Source organism: Apodemus sylvaticus, chromosome 2 (assembly GCF_947179515.1).
Source record: "Apodemus sylvaticus chromosome 2, mApoSyl1.1, whole genome shotgun sequence".
In the NCBI taxonomy this organism is placed as follows: domain Eukaryota; kingdom Metazoa; phylum Chordata; class Mammalia; order Rodentia; family Muridae; genus Apodemus; species Apodemus sylvaticus.
Genome location: NC_067473.1, coordinates 63,987,610 through 64,004,655, shown reverse-complemented (window position 1 = coordinate 64,004,655; position 17,046 = coordinate 63,987,610). Strand labels below are relative to the sequence as shown.

Genomic DNA, 17,046 nt, shown 5'->3' with positions numbered 1-17,046 from the left:
GTTCAGTCTTATAGAAAGCATTTTTTTTCCAATAGAGGTTCCCTTCTCTAAGATGATTATAGCTTGTGTTAGGTTGACATAAAACTAGCCAGGACTAGCTGATATTTAAAATTGTGTTCAAATCTACATATTGGTTTGCATATGAGTCCTATGCTAGTTTACTTAAGGCTGTTCCATGTTTACATATACCACAAGCTTGCTTATGCACCACCAAGTCGACCTGGGTACATGTGATCTGAAATGCTGGGAAGCAGCGAGGACAGGAATGCAAAGTATTCGTGGGTACAGAATGAGTTTAAGGCCACGCTGGGCTGAATGAGATCTGGTCTCGGGGAGAGAGAGAGAGAGAGAGAGAGAGAGAGAGAGAGAGAGAGAGAGAGAGAGAGAGAGAGAGAGAGAGAGAGAGAGAGAGAGAGAGAGAGAGAGAGAGAGAGAGAGAGAGAGAGAGAGAATATATTACAATATCACACACATACTATTCTACTAGCACAAATAATTCAATGTATGACATTTTTGATGTCCAACCAAATCTTAGTGACTCCTTAAAGTTTTATAAAACATTGTACTATAGAAGATTTTAAATGTGTGCAAAGGCAAGGACTTCTCATGGATTCTTAATACTCATTTCAGGGTTTTTTATGATAAAGTTTGTACATAACTATTTTGTTCAAGTGCGAATTGCCCTATCAGACAAATATATATGTTGTTGTTGGCTCAGTAACATTAACTAACTTGCTAACATCCCTATGACTGAGGCCTGAATTAAGTTTCCCCAACACCCACACACACATACAGACACACACACACACACACACACACACACACACACCCTTCTTCCCTGCCAGACACATTACAGCCTTCACTGGGCTTAGGAGCTCTAACCTGCACTTAAGTACTCTGCTGGGAAACCATCTGAAACTAAAAGCACATAACGTTTATGTGTAGGCTGTGCATAGGATACAGATTTATATTCTGAAAACATAAAGATAAACGGTTACTTTGTTCAACCTTAGCTAGGATAGTACATGAATAGGTTTTTCACTGATCTTCATGTATCCATAAAAGCAATAAAGACTTTTATTTCCAGTGAGAGTAGACAAATACACACATAATTCTCCACAAATAATGAGGGTTACCTTTATGTCTAGTTATATCTTGAAAACTTAAAGTTATGAGACCCTGTGCCCTTATGACAAACTTAAGATAGGCCCTCACTCTGTTACCCTGGCTGGCCTGGAACTTACAGAGCTAGATCCTCCTGCTTTTTGCCTCCCAGGTGCTTGGATTAAAGGTGTGCACCACCACACTCAGCAATAGTTTGAATAGTAATATTAAACTGTGCTTATTATTTCTAAACCCAGGTCCTACCTAGTAGCTTAAAGTGATTGAAGTGACTGTAGCAGTAATCTTATATTACCTAAAACAACCCCTTCTTCTGACTTCCCTAATAAAAACTGTTCTCCCTGTAATCTTGCTGCTTCTCTTTAGTCTTGCAAATTTGCCAGGTAGATGAGGCATGGGAAGGGCTAAACAATAGGATTAACTGTTTGCCTTACCCTTTCCTCCCAATGTTATCTATACTTCTCCTATATGAGCTTTGTTCTTTCAATAGATATTGATATCTTGATATTTGTGTTTTAGGAAACATGTATACAATTGGAACACTCTTAACTACACTAAAACAGGAGCATCTCTCAACCAATGTCATATCTCACTTCAAATAAGACTCAGATACAATTTAGAAGGTCATATATCTAGTCCTAGACCTGTTGATATCATAAGGAATTAAGCAGCTGATTAACATGCATCATCAGTTACTAGAAAAAGCTATACTGATAGCCTCAACAGTAATATGAGACGTTAGAGAAGGGCAAGTTCCCAGATAGGGACACGAGGGAAGTAAATATCAAATATCAGATTGATGCCTGTCTGTGTGTGTGTGCCTGCCCCCACTAGACTCCCCCACCTGTCTGTCTGTCTGTCTGTTTTGGGTGTGGTGCATATACATATGTGTATGCCTGTGAGTGCATGCACTTGTAGAGAGCAGGGATCAGCGGCAGTTGTCTTTGTCACTGTTCACCTTGTATTGTGAGACAGGGTCTCTCTTGTGAACCTAGAGCTTACTCTTTCTGCCAGTTGGCTGGCCAGTGACACAGCCCTTCCCCAGGTCCACACTGGAGTTAAAGATGTGCACTGCTACCCTCGGCCTTTTAGTGGGTACTGAGGACCCAACTCAGATCCTCATGTTTGTGCAGCAAAAACTTTATCCATCAAGCTATCTCTCCAGCCTCCCCATATATCCTAAGACACACATTTTCTTCTGCTTTGTTTAGAGTCAGTAAGGCATCTCTTAATAATGATCAGTGTAACCCAAGACTTATTATACAGCTTTCACCTTTGATCAAAATTGATTTTACATCTAGACATAGTAGCATATACCAATGTGTGCTTACAATAGTTGTGAGGCTGACATAGGAAGATCTAGAGAATCAGACAAGCCTGGGCTACAACAAGAACTGTCTCAAAAAACAGACAGCAGTTTTTTTTTTTTATTTGAGTGTTGACCTTTAATTATTTCAGGGGTGGAATCACAATATTGGTGTGTGAAGTGTAGTGGATATTATGTTTTCTGTTCATATATATGTGTAGGTAGTTTTAATAGAAGACTTACACATCTTTCTTTTTTTCTTTGTTTCAAGTTGGTAAAATAATAGTTACTTGCTATAATTTCCTTTGACTAATGAGTAAATTATAGACCCAAGGAATCTTTAAAATATCATATTTTAAAGATTTTATATTTTAAAGATGTTATAAGGTAAATGACTGCGTTTTAACAAATGATTTGAAAGAAAACTTCCTTCCTTTACCCCTTGCATGTATTTATGTTACAGGTACCCGCAAGATGTGGTGTTACAGTCCGAGACAGTCTAAAGAAAGCACTGATGATGAGAGGCCTCATCCCAGAGTGCTGTGCTGTTTACAGAATTCAGGATGGGTATGGTTTGTATGTGCTGTGTCATTTTCTTGGAAGGAAGTTAGACATAAAGCTCTGGGTTTCCTTTTTAGTCTTTATGCAAATCACTGGAATTGAGAATTAACCCAAGGACTGGAGAGGTGGCTCAGTGCCCACATGGCATCTCATAGCCATTTGTGATTCCAGTTCCAGGGGATCTAAAACTTTTTTTGTATCCTCAGGTATGCATGAGGTGCACAGACTTACATGCCAGCAAAACACCCATACGCATTAGAAAAAGAGAGGATATTTATTACTAAAAGATTTAGAACATCAACTTAAATTGTACTAATACTACTCTTGAAGAAATCTTGAAGGCTATTGATAATTTATGTGGTTATATTGTTTATTCCTGTGACAAATGCCTTTATTAGAGTTTATAATTTCTATAATTTGTAAACAATTGGAACAGCAGTTCTCAACCTTGGGGGTCAAACAGTCCTTTCATAGGGGTGGCCTAAGACCACTGAAAATATACTTATTTCCAGTATGATTGATTACAGTAGGAAATTACATTTCTGAGTAGCAACATGGATATTTTTATGGTTGGGGATTATCATAATATGAAGAACGATATTAAAGGGTTACAGCATTAGGAAGGTTGAGAACCACTACATTAGAATGTGATTTGTTTAGACAATGTGCGCTTCTATAGTCTTCCTTTTTTAAATACCAAGCTCATAGTTCCACAAAAAGTCTACCAAAATTTACATTTTATATTGAAGCATCTTTTCATAAAGTAATATTGTTCCAAGATGGTTATGTTTTGAATCTACATCTTGAGGCATGTTGTTCCTTGGGTGGTCTTTTTCTCTGAACTGGATAATAAGACCATACCTGTGTTTTCATTTGTTTGTTGGTTGTTTGTTTGTTTGTTTGTTTGTTTGTTTTTTAAACTCCAGGAACAATTTGGTTTTGATTGTTGTAGGTTTTTCTGGACAGACTTAGGAGTAAATATATTTATACTGCTCTTTGTTTGAAAGTAATACATTTATTAAAGTTAAACTTAAAAATGAAGAAAGGTTTTTGCCTTCATTTTTTTCAGAGAGAAGAAACCAATTGGCTGGGACACTGATATTTCCTGGCTTACTGGAGAGGAGTTACATGTTGAAGTACTAGAGAATGTTCCACTTACAACACACAACTTCGTATGTATCTATTCATATTTGAATTGTCAAAACTAGTCAGTTTCTTTTTATTTTATTTAGGGAATATTAAATACAGATGAATAATTTTGTGATTGATAATTGGCCTAAATTCAGTTCTTTAAAATCTTGTATTTAAAGAGTTAACATTTATTTTTCCTTTATAATTTAGAAAACATGTACTGTGTCTCTTAAAAGAACAAATAAAAACCAAACAAAATTAGTCTGATATGAAAGTCTATTAAAATGAAATTTTCCTAGAATCATCGCCTGTAAGGATGCGTAGGTAGGTAATGTATAGTTATCCATAGACACAGACCCACGGCAGGGGGCAGTTTCCTTGCTTCTGTCACTGCTTCCCATTCCTCTCTCCTTCTTAGGTGAGAACTGGGGCCATGCTGTGTGACATTCTTCCTTTTCATTTTCTCCTCAGTAGGACGTGGGGATTAATTCTGTTTTAGTATGGCTCACTTTACACTTGTAATGATTGCCTAGGAGCCTATAAGAAGAGAAATTGAGACCTTTTCTCTATTTTTATTTTTATAAAACATCATATGTAGAGTTAGTTGTTCCCAAAGATTAAAGGGTTTTGTGGGAAGCAGCAGAGTTGGGTATTGAGCTCTCCTTGAGACTTTATCCTGTGCTTTGCCTTTGGTAAAACCTAGCTTAAGTTTGTCACTAGCCTGCAACAGCCTCCTAACCACCCCACGCACCAACTAATACATCTTTAGACATGCTTAGAATATGCTCTAAACTGAGCATAAGCTATGGCCAGAAGAAATAATAGATCTTTTTCGGTCCATCTTTATTCACAAAGGTATGTGTGTGTGGTTCCCTGAGATAATGGTGCAGTGCTAAGGATGCTTAGATTGGCAGTTAAATATCAGAAGAGGTGTTTGTCATTCCTGTGTCCTCACAGGCAGTTGGAAATGGAGAAAAGGGAAAAACAAGCACTTGCTTGTTTTCACATGCTTTCTCAAGCGATGGGAAAACTGAAGAAAGCACACTCCACTGTGTAAACGTTCCTGGAAGGCCAGAAGGGCGTATGTGCCAGACTATAATTCTCAGTAGCTATTGATTAAATAAATAGTTTTAAAAAATAGCATAGTGGCACACTAGGAAGCAGAGACCCACAGATGACTGGGAGTTCAAAGACAGCCTGGTCTACATAGTAAGGCCCCATCTTAAAAAAAGGAAAAGTTTGAGAGCAGACATGGTTTGCCCTAGCTGGAACCCTCCACTTGGGAGGCAGAAGCAAGAGGCTGGTTGAAAGTTCAAGACCAACTTCTGTTGCAAAAACATTTAAACAGAGAGATGTGATTTGGTGTTAATGTATTGTAAAATGTATCCTTTACATTTATATATATTTGTAAATATATCCTGTAATAAATGATAGGAAATTCTAAGCTATGCTTGATATAAGTGCTATTTTGTAGGTTGAGGTATATATTAGGTCATAATGAAAGAATACATTTATTACTTATTGTGTTTTTTTAAAAAATAATTCAAGATGGTTGAAAATATAAAAAAGTCATCCTTGCCATCAACATCCTGAAATAGCCGTTGTTAGGACTTCTTCTGTTATACAGTGTTCTGCCTATTACTCACTTACTACAGCACATACACACTTTATATAATTTCTCCCTCTGGGAGAAAGAATTCCTTTAAAACACTACAATTTCTTTGATCCATGTTGTACATTAAAAGTCACTGATAAATTTTTAATATTTTTGAACATTTATTTATTTTGTTACATGAAGAAGCTTATCTGAAAGCATAGACTAAAAAACAGGTCCACATCAGACATTCTTCCAGAGGTGTCTTAACATGTCAAAGTCTGAGGGCAGAAGTTTTCTTCCCTATTATTCAAACTTAAGTCCTAAACTTTAAGTTGCTGAATTTAACAGTAATACATCCTCTGTTACAAATAATTCACTTCATAATTCTGTGGTCAGATAAAATAATCCCAACTACACCTTAATAAAATTACAATGTAGATTTCATGAAGCCATTGATACTTTCTGTTTTAAACTCTTGGGTCATTATTTTCATATTTCTAAATATCTTTTGCCATGATTTCTTGCTTTATCAACTTTACGCCTCGTATGCTGGTTGCTGATCCATTAGGAATAGCCCGTTTGCAGGATTATAACTCTCTTTCTCCTCTCTTCCATCTTGCTGTTCTGTTTGAGAACAGAATTTAAATAAGTAGAGAATTTAAATAAGTAGAGCTTTGTTTCTTGCACTGTCAGTGCTAGCAACCACTCTCCTTAGCTTCCTTAGTGTAGGACTTGAATGGTAGCTTTGCCTTTCCTCCCTTTTACCTCTAACTCTTCTTTTTATACTTTTACTTTTTTTTATGCTATCAAGCTTGAAATCAGTTATTCTTTTTAATTCAATTTTTTAAATTTTTTTGAGGACTTCATGCATGAATCCCTTTAAGTGTTGCTTGTTCATTTGAAATTGGATAGCATATGAGTCTCAACTCTTGTATTTGTTGTATGCCTTGATTTCTGAGTTTTAATGTTTGATATTAAGATGGGATCATATTTCAAATCCCCTGGTTTTAATATTGTATTTTGATGTGTGACTTTTTAGGATATAAATATACTAAGAAATTGTTATTTTAAGTAAATGAGTGAATGTGTTGTTTTCTTGCAAGTATCTGTCAAGCTTGATTTGACACTGTATGATTTTCACTTTGCAGGTACGGAAAACTTTTTTCACCTTAGCATTTTGTGACTTTTGCCGAAAGCTGCTTTTCCAGGGTTTCCGCTGTCAAACATGTGGTTATAAATTTCACCAGCGTTGTAGTACAGAGGTTCCACTGATGTGTGTTAATTATGACCAACTTGAGTAAGTAATCCACAAAGAGCCTCTTTACTATTACTTTATAGTTAAAATTTCATAATATAAAATTACTGTACTTTGAAAGTCGTGAGGGGTGTTTTGCCCAATGCAATGGTTAACGAATTTTTAAAGGAACGAATAGTCGAGTGACTCTTCTTTCTCGGATGAATGGGCAGTGGCTCTGCTGCACATAACAACTACTAGTCCTCAGAAATCACTTTTGTCTAGTTTGGGGTGGATATAGAATACTGTTTCAGTCAAGTTGACTATTGTCTTTGAGGACAATGAGTCTGATTCTGCGACCTATTTGCCAGTTATATTGGTTTTCTCCCTCACTCTTCACCTGTATCTGTCTATTTCATCTTATCTGTTTCCTTTCATTTAAGGGAATACTTATACATAAGTTATTTCTTTCTAAAATTTTCTTTTTTCTCTAAAGTATGTCTAATAGATATACTAGATAGTATCTATTCTAGTAATCTTTATAATTCTTTTTGTTGCTGCTGAAATGGAATTTGACTTTAAAATTATTTATAATGATATATCCAACTTAGCAGCTACCAAGGAGGCAGAGACAGGTGGATCTCTGTAACTTCAAGACCAGCCTGGTCCACACAGTGAGTTCCAGAGCTATACAGTGAATCCGTCTCAGAAAAAACAAAAAGGATAGTCTAACTTAACACTATTTTTCTTCTTGTTTTTAAACTAGATGATTTTCTCCCTATGATATATAGAAATAGATTGAAAAGAACAATTAGTTTGAGAGCTGAGCATGCCCTTGAAAGTACAATATAATTTTTTTAAAGAAACCTTTTGACAAAAATATATGTAATTGAACTTTAACAGTTGTTTCTGAAAGTAAAACGTGATCCCACATTTTCTCCCTACTTCTGTGTTCTCGTGAATTGAAGCTTCTGGGTTTTGCACAAGTTAGGTTTGTTTTGTTTTGTTTTGTTTTTGCCTCACAGTTTGCTGTTTGTCTCCAAGTTCTTTGAGCATCACCCAGTACCACAGGAGGAGGCCTCCTTAGCAGCGACTGCCCTTCCATCTGGACCCTCTTCCGCACCCCCCTCAGACTCTATTGGGTATGACTTGATTCTTGCTGTTTAATGATATGCTACTTGAACTGCCTTTCTTTGGATCTTTTGTGTAATTGTAAACCTTTTCAACACTGGAATTGTTGAATTAGAGATATTTTCCCCGAGTTTATTTTAACACCAATGTACATTATCACAGTATTGAAGCATTTACATGCATTTGGTACAGAGTGGGATTAGAAACCTAGCATTAGAGCAGGTCACAGCTTTAGTCCTAGCAGTCAAGAGGCTGAAACAGGCAGAACTCTGTGAGTGGAGCCTGACTGGGTCTATACAGTGAGTTACTGTCTCAAAACACACATACACACACACACACACACACATACACACACACACACACACACACACACACACACACACAAAATCAACCAGTGGATCAATCAATGGGATTAAAGCTGGTGTGACTGTTTTAAGATCAATTGTAAAGAAAGTAAACATAAAATTCTTATGCCTTGTCTTTTATTCACCATTTTTTCAGATATTGTTATAATCTCTCTTTGAAAAACATTAACATATGAGTTGATAATTTTTCAAAACTGCAAATCACAATAGAGTATATTAAACTTTGTGATAAGAACATAATATTTTGTATTTATAGAATGCAAGAAAATAGGATATATTCAAGAAAGCCTAGTAGAGTTGTGGTTTGAACTGCTCTTTAAAGAGTTGCTGGCTACAGCTAGGCCTGTCACATGGAGAAACCCTGTCTAAAACACAGAGAGAGAAACCTGGGGGAGAGGGGAGGGAGGTAGAGACAGAGAATGAATTGCTGGAAGCTACATGAACTCAGGGAGTCAGAGTGGGTGTTAGGGTGCAGAGAAGAGAGTGGGTTTCAGGGCTAGTCACGAAGCTTATCTTCGTCTGTAAGAAGTATGTGAGAGACTGATGTGAGTGATGCGCATGTCTAAAGTCCCAGCTCTCTGGAGCTGAAGCAGAAAGGTGGTGAGTTTGAGCCTAATCTTTGCTACAGAGTGAGACCATAATGTCAGATAACAAGAAATTGGAAGAAGGGAAGTGCTGAATGTGAGACCATACAGTGGAGAACCGTGACACTGCTGGTGAGGATGTGGGGGAATAAAGGTTTTCAAACATGTTACCAATGAGATTAGAATGATGTTGAAGCAAATGACTCCCATGAAGAAGTATGGAGAAGGTTCTGATCCTGGAAAGAATTGATCTAGCATTGGAGGGGAATATAAGGACAGAGAAAAAAAGGAGGGAGGTGATTGGAGAATGGATGGAGAGAAGAAGGTTTATGGGACATATGGGGAGGGGGGATCCGGGAAAGGGGAAATAATTTGGAATGTAAACAAAGAATATAGAAAATAAAAATATTAAAAAAAAAAAAAAGAATGATGTTGAAGGGGAAATTTACTTAGCAGTGAAATGCAGATGGACAGGGAAAGCCCAAGGTAAAGAAGACAACGAAGCCTCAAGTCAAGGGAAGGCGGTGTGGAGAACAGCAGGGCCTTCACAAAGGACAAGAGGCAAGTGGTAGCAATGCTGTCAGTTCAGGAGGGACAGCAAACATTTACTCCAAAACATCTCCAAGGCATTGCATTCATAGTAGAAAAAGACAATAACTTAGGTTGGCTCTTGAATCTTTTTGCACAGGTCTGTTATGCTTGTCCCATTGCGTTAAGGCAGGATTATCCACGCTGTGCCTGGAAGTAGGTAGTTTGAAAAAGAAAAGTTTCTCTGTGTGGCGGCAGCACACACCTTTGATCGCAGCACTCTGGAGTCAGAAGCAGATGGATCTCTGTGAGCTCAAGGCTAGCCTGTCCTAGAGAGCTAACTCCAGGATAGCTGGGGCTACACAGAAAAACTCTGTCTGGGGAAGAAAGATTGGGGAGGAGGGGAAAGGAAGGGAAGAGAAATTTCCAGATAGCATTCTGGCCTAGAATAGTTCTGAAATGTTTAGTATTTGTTTTACTATTACCTTCTTCCTCCTATTATTCACAGTGTTATTTCTTTAGGCCCCCAAAAACTTGTTTATTCATTATTGATTGATTGTGTGGGCAGGGATATGTAGATCTTTGTGTATGTATGATACACCATAGTACATGTGTACCTCTCTACACAGGGGACAACTTTCATGACTTACAGTTCTCTCCTTTCTCTGTGGAACCTGGGGTCACTCACGTGGTCAGTCTTTCATGACAATCATACACACCATCATCTTGCAAGCCTTTATTTTTTTAGACTTATATGTTAAAGAATGATAACATTAAGTTGATACTTATAATAGACCTACAATTTTTATTGCATGCTTGCAATCTAGTTGGAAGAACTTGACTTCCAGGATCAAGGAGAAACCCTTCCTCAAATAAGACAGAAAGCAATAGGGAAGGCTACCTGGTGCCCTCCTCCCCAACACACACAGAATTGGAATGTGTGTGAGATGAGATGAGAGAGCTTAATAGGTAAAAGTGCTTGCTATAGGACTATGTGAATTTGACAGAGGCCAAATGTGGTGCGGCTGTAATCCCAGCTTTCACAGAATAAGATGGAAGATCATAACATCAACAAAAGTCTATACAGCATGGCAGTAACAAGAGACCTTACCTCAAAAATAGGTAGGAAGAGAACTGACTCCAAAAAAATTGTTTATTTTGGGGGGGGGGGGGGATTTGGTTTTTTCGAGAGAGGGTTTTTCTGTGTAGCCCTGACTATCCTGGAGCTCACTCTGTAGACCAGGCTGGCCTCGAACTCAGAAATCCGCCTGCCTCTACCTCCTAGAGTGCTGGAATTACAGGCGTGCGCCACCACTGCCCGGCTTTGTTTTCTTACCTTCATATATGTGTCATGGCATGTATACACCTGCAAACAAACACATAATAATAATATTAATAATAATAATAATAATAATAATAATAGCATATTATCTTTTTTATATCACTAGACAATACAACTGTGTAGTATTGTCAGGTTGTAACAGTTATCTCTGATGGCTCTGCTGTTATATGATTTTTTTTAGATGATCAAATCAAAATAATGTTCGGGATTTTAATTAATTTTTTGGCTATCGCCAAAATTCTCTTAACAGAATCTATAGATCTGTAATGCTTTTCTAATGACAGGTGCCAGTGCTTGGCCTCTCTGAAGGATCATAATGGTAACAGTACAGATTGTCTTCTAGTGAAAGATTGCTGTTTCTAAATTAAGAAAGAATTTGCCTCTGCCACATGTATTTTTCCTTAACTAGAATGAAATGGATCTGGTCTTAAAAAAATGCAAGCTTCTCTACAAATTAATTTCCCAATGCTTTTATGTCACTGTGTAAAATTATCTTTGTAAAGATAGAAGCCAATTAGTCAAAGTTCTCTAGAGGAACATAATTTATATAACAAATTTATTGTGTGTGTGTGTGTGTGTGTGTGTGTGTGTGTGTGTGTGTGTGTGTATGTGTTATATTTTTATATATGTACATATAAATACACACATGCTACTAGAATGGTTTACAGATTAGAGTCTAGCTAGTCTACTAATGGAAGGTCCGACAATCCAGTAGTTGTTCAGTCGCGAGGCTGGATGTCCCTGCTGGACTTGAGTATCTATCTGCCAGAATCCTGAGGAAGTAGGCTCTTATGCCAGTGAAAGAATGGGCTTGCTAGTGAGCGTGAGAGCAGCAGGCAGAGAGCAAGTGGCCTTCTTCCTCGTCCTTTATCTCGGCTGCCAGCAGAAGGTGTGGCCAGATTAAAGGGGGATCTTGTCATCTCAAAAGATCTGGATTTAAAAAGTGTATCTTTCTACCTCAAATATCCAGATTAGAATGAGTTTTTTCAGATAGTTAAGGGGAAAAAATCCCTCACAGGTTCATTCCACATGTAGTCAGGTTGATAACCAAAAGTAGACATCATATCAGTTATGTTCAGTATCACAATATTTGATATTACTTGTTAAGTGCAATTTTAAAAGTGATAGTATTTCTTTTTCCTGGCTAGCTCGCAAATAAATGAGACAGACTATAAGATTTATTTAATCGAGCTTTACAGCACGGTGGTTGAGGATTTATTAATCTATTTTAATCCTATAAACTAATCTGGCTATCTTTCAGCCAAAATCCCCAAGACATTTGTAATTTCGTTTTGATCTGGCTTTCCCTGCTCCATGTATATTCCCATGGTGTCCCCTCAGAGTTCCTCATAGCTGAATTCTCCCTTCTCTTCTTTCTTTTCCCCTCCCCTCTCTGGAATCAGAAGTCCAGTCCCACTCTCTCCTCTGCTCAGCCATTGGCTAATCAGCTTTTATTGACAAATAAGAGTATAAGTGGGAACAATGTTTACACAGCATTGAGTCGGGAGATACTGAGAATAAGCATTACAGTGCCATGTCTGGATTGCAAGCAGATATGGGGACAGAGAACTCAGTATTGGAATAATACAGGATAATCTTTACTCAGTAACTTGCCTATGTTTACTAGTTCTGACAACAATTATAACAGTCCTAAAACAAGTATGAGCATACCAAGAGATTTTCCAAAATTAATACATTACCCAGTTTAGAATATGAAGAAATAATTTCTTTTTGTTTATCACTAAACAGAAAGTCATTTTGCTTCAAAAAATTTTAAATAGTGTAACCTAAAACTTATGCCTAAATTATAGTAGTTTTCTAAAGAGTGTTGGAAATAAAATTCTGTTTATTTTTAACTTTAAATTTCTTAATTTTTTATTTTAATTTTAAGAAGGTTTATGGCATGGCCAGTACAAATATGTACCTCTAGGAGAAAGCCAATTAGGTGACAGCAAAGATCCTTCATAGGTTAGTTATAAATTACCTACTTCAAGGAAAGATTCCACAGTATGCAGATACAGTTTTATCAGTTTTCCAAAATGATGGCAATTAGGAATATATTGGTTTAAGTTGAGCAAAGTGAGAACCGAGAATATACATGGTACCTAATCTAGACTCTGTAGGATGGGCCCATTGAGAAGCCAAATTATAATTAGAGGGTTGTTTTGTTAAGCATTGAATTAAGACGTACGAATGGGTACAATAATGAACTACTGCTCACAGTTATCATACACTTGCCTTCAAGGGGAGAGAAGTTAGCTGTGAACCCAGGCACACCTTCGCCCTCCAGATGGTGTTAATGCATGACATGGATTTTGTGTTGCAGGCCCTCTTCTTTTATCAGATTAAGTACAAGGTCTTATTTCTCCTTGTTTCTGACTCACTGTCCTTTGTAAACAGAGTTCCGGTTTGTTTTCCAGTTCATATTTCTGTCATAGTTTTTACTCAGTACATTTCAAGAGGAGTTTATTGCCTCTCTACCAATGTTAGGTTACATATTATATTAGACTGTTCTTTACATTCTAGTTAATTCAGGGTTTCCCAGATTTTAATCCTGATTTAAAGGGCACTATTGTCCTAAGACTGTAAGTAGCTTAACAGTTTTTATTTCTGAATACTTATTAACTAATTACATTTTTGTAATTTTTAGCTGTTTGAAAATTTCTTAGCAATTTTTATTTCTATTTTTATTTAGCTTTATAAAGCAAGAATAAGGACAGCTTTGACAAAAACTGAGAATTTCTTGATAACCAGATGAAATATAACAAGTCCAGGTTCCATTCATTGTAATTGGGTTTATGCCCATTTCTCTTAGAGAATAAAGTTTATATCCTGTCCATGTAGTTAATATGAATCCCCTAAAGTAGGTTTCCTTCCTTGTCCTCACATCATGAGCTTCATATGCTGGTGACATGCTTTATTTGGAAGAGTTTTGTGACTTTAAGCTTTGCTCTCCAAATCTTTATTCTACCCTTTTCTACTACTTTTTTAATTATATGTATTTAATATGACTGTGTGCGTGCATGTGCGCTCTCATGTGCATACTGAGGCATCTTCGTGGAAGTTAGAAGACAGCTTTGTGGAATAAGGTCTCCTTCCACCATCTAGGTTCCAGGGATCAATCCCAGGTCATCAGGTTTAGTAGCAAATACCTTTTTATCCACTGAGTGATCTCATTGGCCCCTCCCATTATATTTTCTTACCATTCTTTTATAATTTCCCTTGTTATCTCAACATTGTCTTATAACAACTAAATATTGCTGGTTAGCTTTTATAATATGGAGTGAAATGATAACCAGTATGTAAAGAGAATTTGGTCCATGTTGGACTTTCCATGGCCAGTTGAAGCTTAGGCTGAGCCTTACTGTATCCTCCCCAAGTAGTAATCACTTTTCTGCTCCTGAGGGTTAAAGTGGTGGCCCCTGTCTAGCCTGCTACAGGGCAAGAGCCACATGGAGTTTGAATGCGCACTGCACACACCCCACGCTTCCCAGACGCGGCTAGACGGGCAGTGCTCCAGCATGGCAGACCCCGATGAGAAGAGGCAGTCCATGGTTATAAAGCATTTATTGTTTGTTGGTAGAGAGTTGTGATGAGTGAAACCATACCTCACTTTCTCAGGGCAGGCCTGAGGTTAAATACCTTTTGCAGGGAGGAGTGTCTGGGAAGGAGAGCTGAATTGGCTAAGCCCATCAGGGCCTTAGGCACCTCATTAAAATGGAGATCTGTCTTGAGGCTATGTGGCTGAAGGCCACAGAACTGTGGAGAGCTGAGGCCTTGTGTCAGGAGCCTGTGTCTAGTAGGGTGGCAAATGCTGGCTGCTCCTTGCAGGAATATCTCCTGCTGGGTCACCAGGGTTTAAACCTAGCTCAACCAGAAAACAGGCTGTCTTTCACGGTCCCACATGCTCCTGAGAATCTTTTCTGAAGGAGCTACAATCCTTATAGGAGTTTATTATCTAGCCTCTAGTGTTCTTCATGCTAGGTTCTTTAGGCCAGCACTCATAGATTCTATTATCTATAGCAAAAAACTAATTAATTAATTAGTCACTCTGTAACCTATTAAAGTATTTTAATCAAAATAATTTTAGAGCTGGGAAGATGGCTCAGTGGCTAAAGTTCTTGTCATGTAAATTTGAGGACTAGCGTTTGGATCCTCATTGCCCACCTAAAAAATTGGGTTGTGCACATCTGTAATCCCAGCACTTGGGAGGCAGAGGCAGGCAGATTTCTGAGTTGGAGGCCAGCCTGGTCTACAGAGTGAGTTCCAGGACAGCCAGGGCTACACAGAAACCCTGTCTCGAAAAAAACAAGTCCAAAAAAAAAAAAAAATTGGGTTGTGACTGTTATTGAAACCCATGGCCCCAGTCTTGCAGGATATTTGATCACACTTGGAACCCCAAAATTGTGTTATTTACTGGGGGGTGGGGGGAAAGCTGTTGGTAGTTGTGGTATAAAACAGGTCTTAGCACACAACTTTAATCCCAAACACTAAAGATAAAGTTAGTTTGTAGAAGGAAGCACCCATGTGTGAAAGCGGTGCCTAAGTGGTAGACAAAGTGATGAGTCAGAGAAAGATTTGACAGAATAGAATATGCCCAACTTGACATTCTTGCCCAGAGTCCCTGCAGTTTCCTGCTTCAACTGTGCTTGCACAGAACTGGGTGTTCGACCCCTCTGACCCCAGTTGCCTCTTTGACCCTGGGCCCTTTGCAGCTTTGTTGCTCTACTGCACCTTGCCCACCCTGCCACTGCCTCGGCTATCACTTCTCCCTGGAAAGTGTTGCCCAACCACCATCAGGGTTAGAAGGCTGCCATCAAGCACCAGACTAACATGGAGTTATATGCCTCCTACCTCTGTCTGTGTCTTGCTGTTTTGACCGGGATGATGTAACTCTCAAGAACTTAGCCAAAAACTTTCTCTACCAATATCATGAGGAGAGAGAACATGAAGAGAAATTGATGAAACTGTAGAATCAATGAAGTGGCTGAATCTTCCTGCCGGATATAAAGAAACCAGAACGTGAGGCCTGGAAGAGCTGGCTGAATGCAGAGGGGTGTGCACTGCACTTGGAAAGGAGTGTGAGTCAGGCACAGCTGGAACTGCGTGAACTGACAAGAATGATCCCCACTTACGTTACTTCATTGAGACGCATTACCTGAGTGAGCAGGTGAAATACTCAAAGAACGGGGTGACCACATGACCAACTATGCAAGATGGTAGCCCCTGAATCTGGCGTGGCAGAATCTCTCTTTGACAAGCACACCCTGGGACATAGTGGTGAGAGCTAAGCTTACTTCTCCCAAACCATGTAACTTTACTGGGCACTGAGGCAATGCATATATGTCGGACTGCCTTATCTTTTCTATAAGGTGCACCAAAACATCCTCTTAAGTTCTTAAATTTGTACCATTTCTTCAAATAAAGAATTGTGGTACCCCTCCCCCAAAGAATAATGTGCCCAACTTACAGGAGAAAAAATGAGGAAAAAGAGGCTTCTTAAGCAAGCAACACAGAGAAAAAAGAAGGAAGGAAACAGTTTTACCAGGACAGTTGTAAAGAGATAGGTTGCAGAGAGAGAACAAGCTTGACCAGGTGGTGACAGAACAAGTCGGAGAATGAGAAAGAGCCAGAAAATTAGAATGTTTTGCCAAAGTTAGTATGAGTTCAAGCAGAACAATTCAGGAGAGGCTGAGAGAGAAGCCAGATTGAACCAGCCAGCCAGAGTTCAGAAAGACTTGGAAGGAGGGAGCTGAGTCAGCAGTAAATCTCAGAGGCTGAGTACAGTCAAGGCCTATGTAAGAGTATATGGAGGCTCGAGGCTTCCATGACTAGGTTAGCAGACCCAGGCAGTAAGCCTCAGACAGTTTCTTGAGGGGAATAAAAGATACTTTTACACCCCAATCCTGAGAAGACAGAGATAAGATTTGCTGGCCAGCAGTCTAATAACCAATTATAAATTATAGTTTCAGTGAAAAGACCCCATCTTAAAAAAAATAAGGTGGAGCAGGGCAGTGGTGACTCACACCTTTAATCCCAGCACTTGGGAGGCAGAGGCAGGTGGATTTCTGAGTTTGAGGCAAGCCTGGTCTACAGAGTGAGTTCCTGGACAGCCAGGGCTACACAGAGAAACCCCCGTCTCAAA

At 38.5% G+C, this 17,046-nt stretch overlaps 1 protein-coding gene and 1 pseudogene across 3 annotated transcripts in view; both read left to right on the top strand.

The window, feature by feature from the left end:
* The window catches only part of Braf (B-Raf proto-oncogene, serine/threonine kinase), a 125,087-nt gene that overhangs the window by 54,406 nt on the left and 53,635 nt on the right, over nt 1-17,046 (top strand). For all 3 annotated transcript variants that reach the window (XM_052173513.1, XM_052173511.1, XM_052173512.1), the window contains 4 exons: nt 2,892-2,995; nt 4,059-4,161; nt 6,866-7,014; nt 7,977-8,093. In XM_052173513.1, the coding sequence (XP_052029473.1) occupies nt 2,892-2,995; nt 4,059-4,161; nt 6,866-7,014; nt 7,977-8,093 (473 nt within the window). The remainder of the gene's footprint in view (nt 1-2,891; nt 2,996-4,058; nt 4,162-6,865; nt 7,015-7,976; nt 8,094-17,046) is intronic.
* Nucleotides 15,612-16,852, top strand: LOC127677198 (ferritin heavy chain-like; annotated as a pseudogene).